The sequence below is a fragment of the Charadrius vociferus genome, unplaced genomic scaffold (assembly GCF_000708025.1).
Source record: "Charadrius vociferus isolate BGI_N301 unplaced genomic scaffold, ASM70802v2 scaffold225, whole genome shotgun sequence".
NCBI lineage: Eukaryota > Metazoa > Chordata > Aves > Charadriiformes > Charadriidae > Charadrius > Charadrius vociferus.
The window spans coordinates 1,169,977-1,187,470 of record NW_009648638.1 but is presented as its reverse complement, the minus strand read 5'-3'; the positions used below and the strand labels follow the sequence as shown (position 1 = coordinate 1,187,470).

The 17,494-nt window shown below is 54.6% G+C and overlaps 1 protein-coding gene across 1 annotated transcript in view; it reads left to right on the top strand.

Moving 5' to 3' along the window:
* The window catches only part of EPB41L1 (erythrocyte membrane protein band 4.1-like 1), a 28,065-nt gene extending 16,297 nt beyond the window's left edge, over nt 1-11,768 (top strand). Inside the window, exons 14-20 of the mRNA XM_009886332.1 lie at nt 5,326-5,724; nt 7,117-7,227; nt 7,642-7,722; nt 7,915-7,977; nt 8,995-9,090; nt 10,053-10,133; nt 11,640-11,768. Of these exons, the coding sequence (XP_009884634.1) occupies nt 5,326-5,724; nt 7,117-7,227; nt 7,642-7,722; nt 7,915-7,977; nt 8,995-9,090; nt 10,053-10,133; nt 11,640-11,768 (960 nt within the window). The remainder of the gene's footprint in view (nt 1-5,325; nt 5,725-7,116; nt 7,228-7,641; nt 7,723-7,914; nt 7,978-8,994; nt 9,091-10,052; nt 10,134-11,639) is intronic.
* The last annotated feature ends 5,726 nt before the right edge of the window (nt 11,769-17,494 follow it).

Here is a 17,494-nt window from a genome sequence, read left to right as displayed (position 1 = left end):
CATTGCTAGAAACCTCTGCGAAATAATTGCTTCTGATGAGATTTCCCTGGAGAGCTGGAAAGGAAGGATGGACTTTGGAATGAATCTGACCTGCAGCATCTGGTAGGAAGGGGAAAGGGCCTTTCTGATGCCAGAAGACGGTTTCGTTTCTTGATAATGCTCCTGGCAGCCTGACATAGTCTTAGGGCACATGGATGAAGCTGAGAGTGAAGCTACTCAAAACACAGCCCGTTGCCTACGATGAGATCTCACCCTCTGCTCAGGGGGATTGCTAGATTCCAGCTGAAAACAGGAGTCAGGTGGGGAGTCCCAGTTGGGTTTCCCCAGCGGTGTTCCCCTGCCTCATGAGAGATGCCCCGATGGCTGTTAATGTGTCTGCTGGGAGCGTTGCCCCCATTTCTGTACTTCCAACAAAGCTGCCGATACTGCAGGTATGTCAGTGAGCCACCACCCAGACACGGTCCCTGGAGAGGATAGAGGGGCTCAGTCCCCGTCACGGCATCAGCCCCCTTATTTTCGGTCCCTTCCCTCCATCAGCGAGTTGCCAGGCTCTTTGCATAGACCCTGCCTCAACTCTTGCATGAATAATAACAACTTAGTCAACCCTGTCGGAGGCAGATCAGCTTTCTGCTTCTCATGACAGCAGTCAGCAGCAGTTAGGTAACGTATGTTTGATGCTAACTCTTCTTGCTCCAATTGCAATGCAGGGCTCGGAGCATTGGGTATTTATAGAGAGAGAAACTCCTAGGCTGGAAGCGATAGCGCTAAAGAAAGCTCTGGGAGTCAAGAAAGAAGAAGCCCGTGCAGGTACCTCAGAGGTGAAAATGAGTGTGAGCGTATCGAAAGTGGAGATGGCAGTAGGTAAAGCCAAGGAAGTGGCAGGCCAGGAAGAGCCAGTGGATGCAGCCCTGGATACCCAGACAAAAGCAAAAATGATCGCTAGTCCAGAGGATTTTGAATCCGTCTGGGACGATGAGATCTATGAGAAGGAAACCAGGGGGGAGCCCAGCCCGGAGGCAGAGCGCCTGCCAGCTGAGAGCGCGGAGGAGCCCCAAGAGCAGGGCGAGGAGGCAACCACCAGTGAGCCAGGTCTGCCCAAGCCATGTCAGCAGCCTGAAGAGAGGCAAAGGACCAAGATTTTGGGAGAAAGTGAGGTGGTCTCCAAGGAGCATGCTTCTGCAGCCTCCAGGAAGCAGGAGGCGAGAGTGCTGGCCACAGCCACAGAGCTCATTAAAATTAAAGTGAAAGCTGGTGACGACAGCTCAGAGACTTCTGCGACCCAGAGGATCATCTACTTAGGAGATCTAGAGGGAGAGGAGAAGGACAGGAAAACACACCTGCTCTCGGAGACTGGTGGACGCCTTGGCCTGGAGGAGAGCCCAGAAGCCACTGTGAACACATCCAGGGAGGGATCCGGGCACGCAGCGCCTGCGGCAGAAGGGTTCCACTCCCCTCCCTCAGCAAGTCAGCACCACAGCACAGCGTCTGGAAAACCTGCTGAAGCACCAGAGCAGCCTGAGACAGGCTGTGATGGGACCAGCCTGGTGGGACATCCCACCTCGGGGCAGGAGGAAGGGCTGTCCCTACGGCAAGAGAAAGCATCTGCTGGGCTGACAGGCTGTGAAGAGCCGGAGGGACCCGAAGCCCTACTGTGTTCCCGAGAGGTGGGACCAGAGGAGATGGATCTGCAAAGCCAAGTGGGAGGCTGGAAGCCGTGTGGCCTGGTAGGGGACAGTCACAGGGCTGAGGAGCACAGAGGGAGCCCAGTACAGAGCCCAGACATCTGCACGGCAGTGGTGGGGCTCTCGGGAAGGATTGGAGCAGACGGCGACAAGGAGAAAAGTGCCAGAGTGGTTCTTCAGATGGAAGAGATAGAGACCAAGTCGCTTCCGTCAGCTGTGCCTCAGCAGGGCCACCCTCACAGCACCGCGGGGTCAGAGGGAGATAAACCCAGCGCTCCTGCCACTACGCCCTTTCCTCAGCAATCCAGCCCTGTCCCTGAGGAGCCAGCCGCAGGCACTGAGCCTGAGGGCAGAGGCCTGTCCCAGTGCACCAGCCCTGTAGGAGGTGTGGGCATAGCCAAGGACATGAAGCCCTCAGCGGAGGTGGCATGTGAGGAGGCAAGCTCTGTAGGAGGCAAAGGAGCACCCAAGGACGTGAGCCCTGTAGCAGAGGTGGCAATACCCAGAGGCGGCAATCCTGCATCTGAAGAACAGCCCCAAGACATGGACTTTGCTACGTGGAAACCACACCAAGGTGCAAGTCCTGTTGCAGGAGGACCACCCCAAAACACAGACGCTGCAGCAGAGCCAATCCAGGTCAGAGACCCGGCCACAGCGGAGGTGGCCCAGAACACGGACCTTGTCGCAGCGAGGGCAACCCAGAGCAAAGTCCCTGCCACAGAAGAGCCACTCCAGGAGGAGAAGCTCATGACAAAAGAGCTCTTCCAGGATACAGGGCCCACATCACGGAAGCTGACCAGAAGTAAAGGTAGTGGGATGGAAGAATTGTCCCATGACAAAAGCCCTTGCATGGAGGAGCTGCCTCCCAAGGCAGAAGAACCCGAACAACAGACTGAGGCCATAGTAAGAGACCTGTCCCAAGAGGGTCCTGTGGCTGGAGGACTGCTCAGCACTGCAGATCCCAAAGCTCAAGAGCCACCCTGGGACTTGGAGTTTGATGTGGGACAAGATCTGCAGGGTGGGAGCCCTACAGCAGGAGAAACCACCAGGGACAGTGACCTTGCTCTGGGGAAGCCACCGCAGGATAGGTCTCCTTCCAAAGAATCTGCTGATGTCCTGCACTCCCACTCCCCTGTAGCAGGATTGTGTCAAGGAAGCAAGACGTACCGGGTCTCTACTTTGATCTATGAAGGTGGGGGAGGGCTGCAAGCGAGTAGTGGGACACGTCAAATGGAGTCTGGGTCGTTGATGTGCGTGGCTGGGAGGACAGGAGCTGTGTCCCAGGAGCATGGAGATGTCACCATGGCCCCAGGTAGCTTGCAGGACGACGAGATCTACAGGAAAACCTCAGTGGCCTCTAAGATTAAGATGTTCGAGCAAAGCGAAGCGGAGCGAAGGGCAGCCCAGGAGGAACAAGAGCGTGTGCCTGAAGCTGAGACATCAGCAAAAGCAAAGGGGAAGATGGGTCTGGCACAGGACACGCTTTTGAACACAGGCCTCACCTCGCCACCGGCGATGCCGGTCCCTCTGGTGGGACCTGCGTCCAGTGTGGGCTCCTTGGCCTTTGGGCAGGGGACTAGTTCAGGAGACACCTCCCAGCCTCTCTCTCTGAAGGAAGATGTTTCTGTTGACCTGGAGCACGAAGGAGAAGACAGTGCTGACCTGGCCTCCCCTGACTCTGGCTGTGAACTCACACTGGCAGAAGCCGTGGTAACTCTTCCAATGAACTGTCCAGGCGGAAAGTTCATGCGCATGTTGTGTGGCTCTTTATTATCATGTTCAGTGGCTCCTCACACATCCATTGACTGACAGCAGTCGCTTTGCATCCCCTGTCCTTTTATGTATGTGTGTGTGGTCAGGCTTCTTTGCTGAATGCAGACCCGCTGGCCAGTTGGTTCATTAGCTTTTGTTTTGTGACTCCCTCCCCGACATTTTGGCTCCCCGGAGAATGCCGCTCGCTAAACCCGAGAGCGGGCACCCAAGCTTCGTGTCCAGGAGCGAGAGAGGGAGACAGGGGGTGGCTGAAGGAGCTGCGACTCTGTCACGGACACGCACACACACCTAGCAGCAGCGTGCCCACGCTTCCAGCTTCACCCTTGCATTTCTTACGTTGATATCCCTTCTTGCTTAGCTCGCCGGCCTCACCCACCCTCCCCTGTCTCTTCAGCAAGCTGGTGGCTGGATGATGAAATAGCTTTCTTCGCTCCTGTAAGCGCTAGATCAGCTCCTGTAAAGTTCGTTTCCTTACAACTAACCATTTTCTCTAATCCAGAGCAAATCTCAGGAACCAAGTGGGGAAGAAAAGGATTTATCTGACCCGTCAGTAAAATCCAGCCTGAAAGAAGAGAATTTAAAGACTGCTGTTCCAGTGGTCTTCCAGGTCTCAGTGCTGTTTTACTAACTGCTTCTTACCGTAGTATGAAAGCTCACCTTAACCAGCTGAGGGCTGCGTGCTTCCAGCTCCTCTCCCCATTGCAGAGCTGTTATGTATATATTTATACATACACACACACACAAAAATACGTGTGCAGGTGTGTTCCTCTTGAGTTTGTTGGGCACCCTGTTTCTCATACCTCTCAACCTCCCAGCAGTGGCAAGGGAAGGTCGTGCCGGCACAGCCTGGCCCGTTGCAGGGATGGCTCTGGCTGCAAAGGCTTGGACCAGAGTGCAGGAGGTGGGTTTCCTCTGGCATCGGTGGGCTTAGAGCTGTTCCGAAGGGAGAACTGCCTCGAGCGAGATGCAAAGGCCAGCGTTGGGTCTAGATGTCCCAAAGGCCAGCATGGGTTTCGATTTCCCATGGCTTCATGGCAAAGCGTGGTGAGGGGGAATGGACCCTCTGATGGCGGAGTTGAGAGGTATGTCCATGTCTGGAGAAGAGCTAACGGAGGGAGGTCATCCCTTGGCTCTGATCGTGCTGTCAATTACACTGACCAAACACTCAACCACATCGTCCCTAAGACTCACCCCGGCGTGAGGCCTCTGGAGGGGAGCGTTGTGTTGGTGGGGCAGATTCTCCCCCCAGCGCAGGCAGCCGCCCCGGTGCATGGGGCTGGGGGACAGCCTGGGCAGGGATGGTCCTCCTCCCCCCGGGGCGATGCTCTGCAGGGCCCGTGCAGATGCTCAGTGGAATTGGCACACTCCTTTGCTTCTCCTTCACCGTGCGTGGCTGATGGGGCCCTTTTCTTTCAAACTCTTCTCTCTTTCTTTCCCTTTGTTTGGTTTTTTTTTGAGTGCCCAACCTTACTGACATACGATAGCACTGGTGCCTGAGCTGTTTCTGAATGTGTCTTAACAGACCCGTTGTTTTGCCTACATCTGCTTCCACCGGGTGCACTGACGTTCCTCCACGCTGGCCAAGCTTTTCCGTGTGACTGACCCTTTTTTGAGATGATTTATTATCGATATACTTTTGGCAAAATCAGATTGAATAACCCTTCTCCCCCCACCCCACCCCTGCAAAGTCGCTGCTGTCAGAAAGGTTTCAGTCTCCATGCTTGAGTTGTGTTTGACTCTACTCTGTGATGTTTGCTACAGCCTTCTTTCTCCTCCTTCTCCTCCCCTCTCCCCCGTCGGCACTGCCAGCGCTGCTACACCATGAGGTGCTCACTGTCTCCGTCTCTCTCCGCCATTGTGTCTCATTCAGAGAGCGGGCTTGAGGGAGGGCGCCGAGGAGAAAGCTAAGCCACCTCGGCACAGGGCTCCCGAGAGTGACACCGGTGATGAGGAGCAGGACCAGGAGAAGGACTCGGTCTTTCTGAAGGACAACCATCTGGCCATCGAGCGCAAGTGCTCCAGCATCACAGTCAGTTCAACCTCCAGCCTGGAAGCAGAGGTGGACTTCACAGTGATTGGTGACTTCCATGGCACAGCCTTTGAGGACATCTCCCGGAGCCTGCCTGAGCTGGACAAGGACAAGAGCGAAACAGAAGACGAAGGCCTGGTTTCCTTCCAGCACACTGACAAAGTAGTTGCTGGACTGGAAGAGGATGCCAAAGGCGGGGAGAAGGTCTCCCAGCCCAGCCCAGATGTCTCCCAGCTAGAGGTACACAGGGACGCCATGCTACCAAGACTGTCTCAGTGCCATCATGCCTCCATGTTCCTTGTGCGGGTGCCCGGTATTGCCTGGCTGGTGTGGACTCCCACATTGGTTTGGAAGAGCATGTTAGCTTTCAGACATCCCCAGGGTCCTGTCCGGTGTAGCTGTTTTCCCCCGACGCACGCTGTCGTCTGTGTTGCATGAGCCTGTCTTGTGTGTTTTGTGCATCTGCTAACCAGGAGAAGTCATCGTCATCTCTTAGTCCTCTGCCTTTGACTGCCTACCCTGTCCCTCGCACCGCTACAGCATGCCAGCATGGGGAGGGCACGTGTCACTAACCAGCGGCTCTGTCCTTGTGTTTTGCATGAAGTCAGTGACCAGTTTGTGTAGTGAAAAGGGATGTGCTGCCAACTAACCCCTCTGGCTGTGCCGGGGCTGGGAGGGATTTACCGAGCAGCACGTGGGAGCTGCGCCAAAGCTCGTTGGAGGGTCACTCCTATGCCGGGAGTGATTATAAGGGGGCTAAGAAAAATGCATGCGACGTGTGTGTGGCAGTTGAGCGTACGCCACAGGGAGAGGATGGTAGAGCCAGCCCCAGCTCGGATGAAGCGTAGCCTTGCCTCTGTGCCGGGCCAGGGCCATCTCCTGCCTGGTCAGTGCCAGGGCGGCTCTCCAGCCCTGGCAGGTAAGTCCCCAACGCTGCCTGGAGCTGCCAGGGTGAGTCTGGACCTGGTGTCGGGAAAAAGCTGCAGAGTTGGATGGAGCTTTCTCTGAGCCAGCCTGGGAACCCTTATGCGGAGCATCCAACGCCGTGGGGTCACAGCGGGGCCGTGGGCATGGGTGATCAGCCCCGTGGTGCCCCATGGCCAATGCTGGGCAGGGGAGGCCACTGGCTAAGCACCCCCTGGGCAGGAGCCCTTGGCAGCTCCAGTTTGCTGTGGCGGTGGAGTGCTGGGAACCTATCTCCATTCCCCTGAGACTCTGTATAACCACAGCCACCAGGAGCTGGTGTAGATCATAAACCTGCCGCGGGGCGTGAGTGAAATGGATTTGGTGGGTCTGACCCACCTTTTGAAGACCAGTTTGACCTAACCCGTGGTGTCTATAAATCTGTCCAAAAAATCCCTGAAAACCCCAGGGACAGAGCATCGGATCTGATTTGGGGTTTATCAGTCACGCAGGGTGCTGTGGGTGGTAGCCGTCTGCCCAGGACAGCGGCCTGGCCTCTGCTCCTTGCCCGGGTAGGGCTCAGCGTGACGCTCGCAGGACGTCGTACGTGTGTGGCACTTGCAGAGGAGTGGGGCAGGGATGCTCTGCTCATGGGGGCTGGTGCACAAAGAGCAATCAAGGCTGTTGGCATACTGCTCCGGTGCCTGACTCGCTGTGTTTCTTCTTCAGTCATCAGCCCCAAAAATGGATGCCGTGACTGTCGGCCTGGGGCCGGGCATGAAGAAGCCTGAAGCAGACGGCTCCGCTCCCCACCAGGTCGGCACCACAGATGCAGCCCAGGTGACGTGGTGGCTCCCTCCTCCTGTGGCCCTGCTCCCCATTGGCTCTGCTGAGCCTCGGTCCAGCAAAACCTGTCTCCAGGCGGCAGCGCTGGGAGGGCAGGTGGCTCAGTAGGGTGGCCGGGGTCCTCTGCTCAGCCTTGTCTTGCTGAAGTGCCCAAAACATCAAACCGAAGCCCACCCAGAGATATTCTGTGTGCGTCCCTGGCCCTATCTGCCATGCCGCTGGGCAGCACTGGCACGTGGAGACGTCTCCAGAAGGTGATGGCCACCATACATGCTGCACTGTGCATGTCTCTGGCCCCATGGCACTCCCCGCCGCCTTCTGGCAGGGACGATGGCCACACCATTGCTGAGAGCGTGTCCCCCCTGCCCTGGCACCTCCAGACTCACCAGGTTTTCTTTGCCCCGGCAGGTGGAAGGAGGCACCCCGGGCAGCAGGGACACCACAGCCGCTGCTCCAGCTGGCACCGCAGAGACTGCGCTGGCGACCTCAGTAAGCGGGGCTGGCCCCTCGAGAGGTGGGGGAGCTGCTGTCCCCTGCGGTCCCTCTGCTCCGGCAAGGGTGACTGGGGCCAGCGGTGCTGGGGGTGTACTCTGCCCCACCGGGGATGTTTGCGGAGGGTGAACTGCGGGGTTTGCCCCCGTGTTGCATCTGAGCCAACGCGCCCATCTGCTCTTCTTTCAGGAGCACAGCACCAAGGCTGGGAAAGGAGCTGTTCCCGCGACAGACCTTCGCTCCCTCTCCCCGGTGAGAGGGGGGACGTGGTGCCCCACATGGTGGGGAGGGAGGCAGCACTGCGGGGCTGGGGGCGGGCTGAGGTTGGCCCCATAGGGCCCCCTTCCCTGTCCCCAGCGCTGGCACCCTTGGCTGGTGTGTTGGTACTGGGAAAAGCAGAAGAATGCTGTCCTGGTTTAACCCCAGCCAGCAACTAGGACCACGCGGCCGCTCTCTCACTCCCCCCGTGGTGGGATGGGGGAGAGAATCAGAAGGGTAAAAGTGAGAAAACTCGTGGGTTGAGATAAAGACAGTTTAATAGGTAGAGCAAAAGCCGCACACACCAGCAAAGCAAAACAAGGAATTCATTCACCGCTCCCCATGGGCAGGCGGGTGTTCAGCTTTCCCCAGGACAGCAGGGCTCCATCACGCCTCATGGTGACTTGGGAAGACAAACACCATCATTCCAAATGTCCCCCTTCCTCCTTCTTGCCCAGCTTTATATGCTGAGCGTGACGTCACATGGCATGGAGTATCCCTGTGGTCAGTTGGTATCAGCTGTCCCGGCTGTGTCCCCTCCCAACTCCTTGTGCCCTCCCAGTCTGCTCGCTGGTGGGGCGGTGTGAGGAGCACAATGGCCTTGAGAGCTCAGCAGCAACCAAAACCATCGGTGCGCTATCACACTGTGCCCATCCCAAATCCAAAATGCAGCACTATGCCAGCTGCTAGCAAAAAGTTAACTCCATCCCAGCTGAAACCATGACACTGGGGAAGAGCGAAACGCAGCCATGAAATCGTCTCCCCGCTGCAGAAGCCCTTTCCTGCAGCTCTGGGTTTGGCGTAGCTGTGGAAACCTCTCCCTGGCCCCCTCAAAAATACTAGATCCAGTTGGAAGCACAGTGCAGTGTCTTTTCTTTCCCTTGCTGCTTTCTCCCCTCCCATGCCTGGCTGAGTAGAGGGATGCCGGTGGGAAGGTCCCACTCCTCGGGAGCCCGCACTGGGGGCTCCCCTGTGGTGGCCCCACTGATGCCGCTGCTCTCTGTCCTGCAGATCACCGGTGGCTCCGCTGGGAAGGAAGTGCTCACCAGCATATTCAGTGCCACTGCGGAAACCCTCTCCACTTCCACCACTACCCACGTTACCAAGGTAAGAGCAGCTCCAAGGGCGGCAGCCGGGGGGGGGTCCTGCTGAAAGCCACTGGGATTTGAGGATGGGTGGATTTATACTGTGGTTGGTACAGCAGAAAATGCCCCTTGTCCTCTTTACAAGCCAAAAAAGCATATGTTGTCCCATGGAGGATGGCGAGTCAGCACAGTGCCCCGTGCCCCAGTCAGCCCTGCCGTGCTGCCTGCCCCAGCCAGCCAGGCGTGACCGCGGGGGGCTGCAGGCAAGGACAGCCATGCGTCGGGGGGTCATCACCTACACACCGCCCACAGCCCTGTGAACGCGTGCTGTGCCCACCTCTACACGTTGGTAGATTGGGAGGGCAGGGCATCGTTGGGGCAAGAAGGAAGAGCAGCGCGCAGTGTCCCTGACCTCCTGAAGCCAACTGCAGGGGTGGAAGGGACGCCGAATTAGGGTGCCAGCAGCAGGCGTGTGAGTCCCTGCCCGTGCAACTGGGGTGAGCGTTCCCAGGTGTACCTGGAGCCAGACCCCAGGTCTCCCCGGCCCAAGAAGCCCACAGCACCAGTGCTGGAGCATCTCTGCTTGTATTGGGTTTGTAGAGCTGGAGTGGCGCAGACAAGGTGGAGTGATGGTAGGAAATGAAGGAGTAGGCGCTGCATCAGAGGACCTCACCCATGGCCATTTCATTCCCAAATTAAGTGCACATAAATGAAAGCAGAAGCTCAGTGAGGGACCTGAGCAGGAAGGAGGGGTGTTTGGTACCTGCCACCCAGCCCTTTACCTTTCCTCCCCACCTGTGGCCAGTGGTGTCTTGCTGGTTCTAACCATGCACCGAGTCAAGGGTAGTGGGAGATACACTAAATTATGGAGGGAGTTCCTAAGGTGATGCTGGCGTTGTCCCTCCTCCCATGGGCAGAGCTACATCCACCAGGAGCTGGCATGTCAGACAGCTGTGGGTAAGTGCTTTCCTTCTTGTTGTGCAGACTGTGAAAGGAGGGTTTTCCGAGACCCGAATAGAGAAGCGCATCATTATCACAGGAGATGAAGATGTGGACCAGGACCAGGTAGGAGCAGGATGCCCCTGGCTTTGCCCGGCTCTGGCTGCCCCTGGCTGCAGCACTGCATGCTTTTGGTTCTGGCTCATAGCAGTTTATTCCTCTCCAAAAACTGACCCTGAGACCCCAAACCTGTCCAGCAGTGCAGGTCCCCACGGGGCACAGTGGCACCCACGTGAAGCCCCAGCCCAGCTCCCAGCAGTGCCCACTGCAGCAGTGAAGCAGCGGTAAAGGTTACATCCCAGCACAGAGCCCGGTGATGTGATCTCCTTTTTATTTTCTTAACACACTTCCAGTTGCCCTTTCTCTGTTGAAATACTCCAGAGTGACACAGGTTCTTCCTCTGTTTCCAGCACAGTCTCACTCCAGGTTGACTCACTCCAAGTGATGGTGTTTTGCATCTGCCTCTGTGATAGAGGAACAAAAAGTGATGAACTTTTATGATGAATTAACAGAGATTGACAGAAATCTCTAGGGCCACGGGGTAATTTTCCCGTGGCTGAACCTTTTGGGATTTGTTGCTTAAGAATAAAAATTAAAGAGCTAAAGTATTTTAAAGGCTCTAAAATACTGTTTAGATTTTATTAAAATTATAATAATAAATTTAATTAGATTATTATTGTAGTTTTTTATAGAATCATAGAATGGTTAGAGTTGGAAGGGACCTTAAAGATCATCTAGTACCAACTCCCCTGCTCCAGGGGGTTGCTGCAGAAATCGCTGCTGTTCCTTTGCTTGGGTTCCAGGAGGGAGCCTGGGACATAGTGCATCTCTACAGAAGAAAAAAAAAAAAACGGCAAGAGAAAGGCAGTGCATGAGGCATTGCAATAGTGTGTGAGTCCCCCTGATCAGGGGTGGGCTCCAGCCTCTTCTGCCGGGCTACTGTGGGTTCAGCTTCGAACTTCTGCATCCGTGTCTCCCTGGTTAAAGAAGGGAAGTGCTGGAGAGGGCCCAGCAAAGGGCTACAAAGATGATGAGGGCACTGGAGCATCTTTCTTATGAGGAAAGGCTGAGGGACTTGGGGCTTTTCAGTCTGGAGAACAGAAGACTGAGGGGGGAATCTTATCAATGCTTATAAATACTTAAAGGGAGGGTGCCAGGGGATGGGAACAGTCTTTTTTCAGTGGTGCCCAGTGACAGGACAAGAGGTAACGAGCACAAACTTGACCATAAGAAGTTCCATCTTAACAGGAGGAGGAACTTCTCTGCTGTGAGGGCGGCAGAGCAGTGGCACAGGCTGCCCAGAGAGGTGGGGGAGGCTCCCCCTCTGGAGCCATCCCAAACCCGCCTGGACGCCATCCTGTGCCACTGCTGGAGGTGCCCCTGCTCTGGCAGGGGGGGGCACTGGGGGAGCTCCAGAGGGCCCTTCCAGCCCTCACCAGTCTGGGATTCTGTGTCCTCCTGGAATCCCACTCAGCTCCAGCTGCTTTCTGTCCTCTGGCTCTGTCTGGCTGAGAGCACCATACCAGATTCCAGGGAAGTGATGATAAATGCTTTCATCCTTCTGGTTTCTAGGCACTGGCTTTAGCAATCAAAGAGGCAAAACTACAGCATCCCGACATGCTGGTAACCAAAGCTGTGGTATACAGAGAAACAGAACCTTCTCCAGAGGAAAGGGACAAGAAACCTCAGGTAGGTGGATAAGTTACCAGGTATGATTTATACCTGCTGTGTAAGGGGTGGGTGCAACTGGGCAAGTGTCTCTGATCCCCCCAGCTGCAGGTCGCTGCTGCTCGGCACTAAGAGTGGCAGCTCTTGACCAGCAGTTCTAGGGTGACAGTGGCTCCAAGCATGGCCACCTGGTTATGGTTAAAAAGCCCTGTGCCATGCCACCAAAAGCAATTCTACAGATGTCACCTTGCTGTCCTGCTCAGCAGAGGGGTCAGAGTCATTTGCACATAAAGAAGAAAGGACCTGCTTGGTCCCTGCGGCAGGGAGGGAAGGAGGTGATACCAGTTTGGTGGATGGGCTGAGAAACTTGGCTACAGGTTCTGCAAAACCAAAGTCTCAGACCAGTGTTTGCAAAAAAAAAAAAAAAAAAAAGTGGTTTCTTTACCCCCATTCAGATCCCCAGGTTGTCTTTTTATACGCACGCAGGTGCAGGCAGCAGCACACGAGGTTTGCACCTCCCCGCAGATGCCCCAAAGCAGTCACAGCCCCAGGCATTTTCCCTCAGGCTTCAGGAGCCCTGCCCCACTCTTACCCCCTGCTCCAACCCCCTTGCTGCACCGTTCCTGCCCCGTCAGCCGGGCTGCTGCAGGTCTTCGGTGGTGGCACAGCCCGGTAGACCTGCGCCAGAGCAGCGAGGGGCAGAGGAGCACTGGTGGCAAGGAGAGGGGGAGCTTCCAAAGGCAGCTTCGCTGCTGGAAAATGTATGAGGAGCTCTGTCACCAGCCAGGTGCCTTTCGAGAGGCCTCTTTGGAAAAGTGATTTGGTGTTTCTTTATTGTATGAAGATTTTGATTGCCAGCTTTTAAGCTTGGAAAAGCGACCAGCTCCATTGCAGCTTGGAAGGTCAGAAGAGGCTCTTGCGTCTGCCTAACCTTACCTCCTATGGCACAGTACGACTTAGGCACTTGTGCGTCACTTAGGGAGCCACCCAGTTTTAACTGAATGGCTTAAAGTTAGGGAGAAGTGACTCACCGTTATCTCCCCCATATTCCAACACCAGCCCAGTGAATTAAGAGTTCCTGCTAATTACCAGAGGTCCTGGAAGTTAAGTGCAAACTGTGGCCCCAAATGTTTGCAGATTTACTGTCCGGTGCCCTCATACAAAGAGGAGCCCTTTTATAGCCAAAGAAATGGGCACCCCGTGACCGGTCGTTTCCATCTGCCTTGTACAGGAATCTTGACCACAATGTTGGTGGAAGTCGGCATCTGTATTCAAACCTGGAGAACAGCGGAGAAGGAGCCTTCATGCTGGATTTGTCAGCAAAGACATAGACATCCTGGCTGCAATGTTCATGGCGAGAGACAAAAATTTTTAAAAAAGGAATAGCAAATATATTATATATATATATACATACATACATATATATATATATATAAAAACAGGAAACAAAATGCATCCTTGCACTGCTGCTATATGCTGGAAATGAATAGCAAACAACACCACCAACAAACAAAGCCAACCCTCTGCAGACAAATTGAAGAATTTACTGGATTGGTGATAAAATAAGATTTAAAACATCATAATAATAACAATAATATTGTTAACAACACAATAAGCCACCATCTTGCATGTTACATTAAAGGATACACAATCATGAGTTCATTTGTTGCACACTGAATGGAAAGGAAAACTGCTTTGCAACAAAGCAAGAAATAAGCAAACTGAAATAAAAAACCACAAGCAGAAGCAAAACCATTCCCCACCTCTGGAAAGAAGAGAGAAAAACATTGAATTTGTTACCTTAGAGTTATTTTCTGATTTGCAAGTGTCGTTTTGCCCTTCTCCTCATTCCATGCTGGTTCTTTTGCATCTTTTGGGGTTACGTTAACTCTTCCCCTTCCGTTCCTTATCTTCTTCTCTGTGCACTTGTCCAACCTCTTGTTCTCTGAAGGTATTTAAGAATGGATTTCATTTCAAACAAAACAAATGATATGTATATGGTTTCTCATTTATAAAAAAGCAGCCTGTAGGGGTTTCATATGGATGTGCATTTAAGTTATGTATATTATTATATATAACGAGGGGGGAGGGAGGGAACAATATTGAAATAATTCAACAGTGCTGGTAAATATGATGACGACATTTTTAAATTATTAACACTTTGATTGACTGTGGTTGGTGTATTTTGAGACTCTTAGATCACTCGTGGGACTCTCGGTCCTGCAAGAAGAGAACGGGGAAGATTTCAGCCACTGCTGTTTTTGTGGGGGGAACGGGAGAGGGTGAGAGACGGGACATGTCCTGCCGGCTGATCTGCAGGGTGTGGTGGTTCGATTCGAAGGGTCAGTGGTGACTTGGAGGGGCAGAGAAGGAGGTTGAGGCTGTGGCTTTGGCAGCTGTAGGCAGGATGGTGTCCCCGGCAGCCTGTAGGGGTTTCATATGGATGTGCATTTAAGTTATGTATATTATTATATATAACGAGGGGGGAGGGAGGGAACAATATTGAAATAATTCAACAGTGCTGGTAAATATGATGACGACATTTTTAAATTATTAACACTTTGATTGACTGTGGTTGGTGTATTTTGAGACTCTTAGATCACTCGTGGGACTCTCGGTCCTGCAAGAAGAGAACGGGGAAGATTTCAGCCACTGCTGTTTTTGTGGGGGGAACGGGAGAGGGTGAGAGACGGGACATGTCCTGCCGGCTGATCTGCAGGGTGTGGTGGTTCGATTCGAAGGGTCAGTGGTGACTTGGAGGGGCAGAGAAGGAGGTTGAGGCTGTGGCTTTGGCAGCTGTAGGCAGGATGGTGTCCCCGGCCCCCAGCCAGAGCCACGGGAGCTGGGGTGCAGGTGGCAGCCGCAAGACCACGTTCATTGCTCCTCTCCAGCCCGCTGAGCCGTGCCAGTGGTTGGGGTGGTTTTGCGTTGTTTCTGGATCCCAGTAATGAAGTTACTTGAGCTTTGTAGTAGGGTGGAAGGCAGAGGGGTTCTTTCTGCCCTGACTCCCCCGCTGCGCTGCCCGGGGTGTGATGGCAAGGGCTGCCCGAGGCACTGCGGGCTGGTTACAACAATGGAGGGGGGATGGCAGTTCTTTCCCCGACCTGCCTGGGGGTGGGCAGGGGAGAGACCGTGCTGTCTCCATCACCACAGAGCATCCCCAGCATCCCAGGCTGGAGGAGAGAGCCCCGGCCCTCTGCGTAAGAAGGCACGTGTCGAGGAGATGTCAGTGGAGCTGCCTTCCCCCAACTCATCCCAGATCAGCCTTTAGCCACGGGCTTCCTCTACGGCTGCCTTTGGAAGGGGATCATGGGCCAAGCCCAGGGCCTCGTACACTGTGAACCAGGCAGTTAGGGTAGACTTGGAACCAAAATCAGAAAGGAAAGGAAAGAAACGGGTTTCCTTCTTGGAATCGTCTCTAGCTCCTGCGGAAACAGAAGGGCCCACGATTCTGCACCATTTTGCCTTTAGTCTCCCACCCCTCACACAGACCGTGCCAGAAATAGGTGCGTTTTGCCAGGTCCTGCAGTGGCTCGGAGGGTGACAGCGAGCAGTAGAGCCCGTGCCGTGAGGGTGTTGTGGGCAGACCCCACTCACCGCCTTTGCTGTCCGAGGAGACAGCTTGCGCCCTGGCAGCCACGGTTCACCAGTTGCTTGCTAGTCCCCATGAAGTCTGTTCTCCTGGCAGAGTGGTTTCTCCCGCAAGGGTGAAAGGCATGAGCACAGGCTGCCTGAGAGGCAGACAGAGCTTCTGGCTGGCACCAGTGCTGCCGGGTCGTGAGGGTCTCCCCAGCTTCCACCTGAGCGCCTTCAGCTGCCTTTACAGACCAGACTCCCCAACCAAAAAAGAGTTAAGGCAGTTGCAAAGAGACTCCTTTTCTCTCTTTTCCTTTTTTTTTTTTTTTTTTTTTCAAAACACCAAAACCAGCTGTGATCAGCAGTGGCACTTTCAGAGAGAGAGGCAGGTGGTGCTGGTGTTCATCAGCACACCGCGTGTTTCACACCTGGAGGAGCCCACCTGGCTTTGACACCTTTACAACCCACCAGAGGCTACTGCGAAACTAGATACTTGCTTTTGATGTTGTGTACAGTTATAAAATCGAAGGTTACTGTTAAAATTAGTGGCCTTACACAGTTAGACTTGATGTGTGCTTGGACTGACATGAGTTACGTTTGGAGTGAGCAGATCCAGTCCCTGGCTTCCGTGGCGTGTTTAATGGGTGGCAGCGTTCAAAAACTTTTTTTAAGGGGGGGGTAAGAAAAAAAAAAGGAAAGAAAAAAGCTCGCTGCTTGTTTGCCTGGCAAGGTGTGGGTTTCTGCTGCTCAGCAACAACTGAGGCCCCCACGGGCTCAGCTCCCCCAGCCTGCCCATCACCTTGCTCCGTTTCTGATAGCTGATCACTGCTTGTTTTCTTCCAGGGGCCTTTCTGTTGAAAGGGGTGGGAGACACGAGTGCCTGTTTTTACCCGATCCCACAAATTCATTCCAAACCGGGCCTGCAATTGCATGAGTAATAATAACAGTAACAATAATAATATTTATTTTTATTTGAGAAGCACCTTACCAACCGACTGCAACGCTCTGTTGTTCCTTCACTAACTCTCCTTTTCTCTTCCCTTGTTCTCCCTCTCCCCCCTTCGGTCATACTCCTTTTCAGTGCTCGGTGGTGTATGCGTGTGTGCTCACTGTTCTCGTATTCAATAAAAGTGAAATAAATGTGTTTGATGCTAAATCAGCTTGAGGCCTCAGTAGACTCTTTCCAACCAAGAGGATGGAGAAGTGAAGGGGGGAACCTTGCAGCTGGGATCTTGCACGTGGAAATACTGGACTCTGCTTTGTCTAAAGTGAAGATGCTGCTGGGTTGGGTATTGTGGCTCCCCGGGCCGGGGGGGTGCTGCAGCTGCCAATCCTCATACACAGGTGTGGGGCAGCAAAGGAGGTTGTGAGGATGCTCAAAACGCAGAGAGAGGCGGTGACAGTGGTCCCTGAGGAGCCTGACTCTGTCCTCCTGGGAGGGAGGTTGTGGTGCCGTGAGGGCAGTAAGAAGGACACGGAGCTGTTGGAGTGGGGCCAGAGGAGGCCACAGAGATGCTCCAAGGGCTGGAGCCCCTCTGCTGGGAGGACAGGCTGGGAGAGTTGGGGGGGTTCAGCCTGGGGAAGAGAAGGCCAAAAAGGGGAGAGCTCAGAGCCCCTTCCAGTATCTGAAGGGGGCCTACAAGAAAGCTGGGGAGGGACTTTTTACAAGGGCATGATAGGATGAGTGGTGACAGTTTTAAACTGAAAGAGAGGAGATTGAGGTTAGATATTAGGAAGAAGTTCTTGACTGTGAGGGTGGTGAGCCCCTGGGGCAGGTTGCCCAGAGAAGCTGTGGCTGCCCCATCCCTGGAGGTGTTCAAGGCCAGGTTGGACGGGGCTTGGAGCAACCTGAGCTGGGGGGAGGTGTCCCTGCCCAGGGCAGTGGTGGCACTGGATGATCTTTAAGGTCCCTTCCAACCCAAACCATTCCGTGATTCTATGGTGTGTCTCGCTGCGAGGGTCTCCGTGTGTCTGTCCCGCTGCGGGGCTCTCGGTCTTCTGTCCGGCTCCAGGGCCCTCAGTCCCCGGCTGGGACGAGTGGGGGGCTGGGGGGGAGGAGAGGAGCGAGACCATCTTTGGGAGACGTTTGGTGAGAGGGGCGCACCCACGGAGCGCCCCAGGAGGGCCAGGGGGAACAACTGCCCTGTTTGGGGTCTTGGGAGCCGCAGGAAAGGGACGGAACC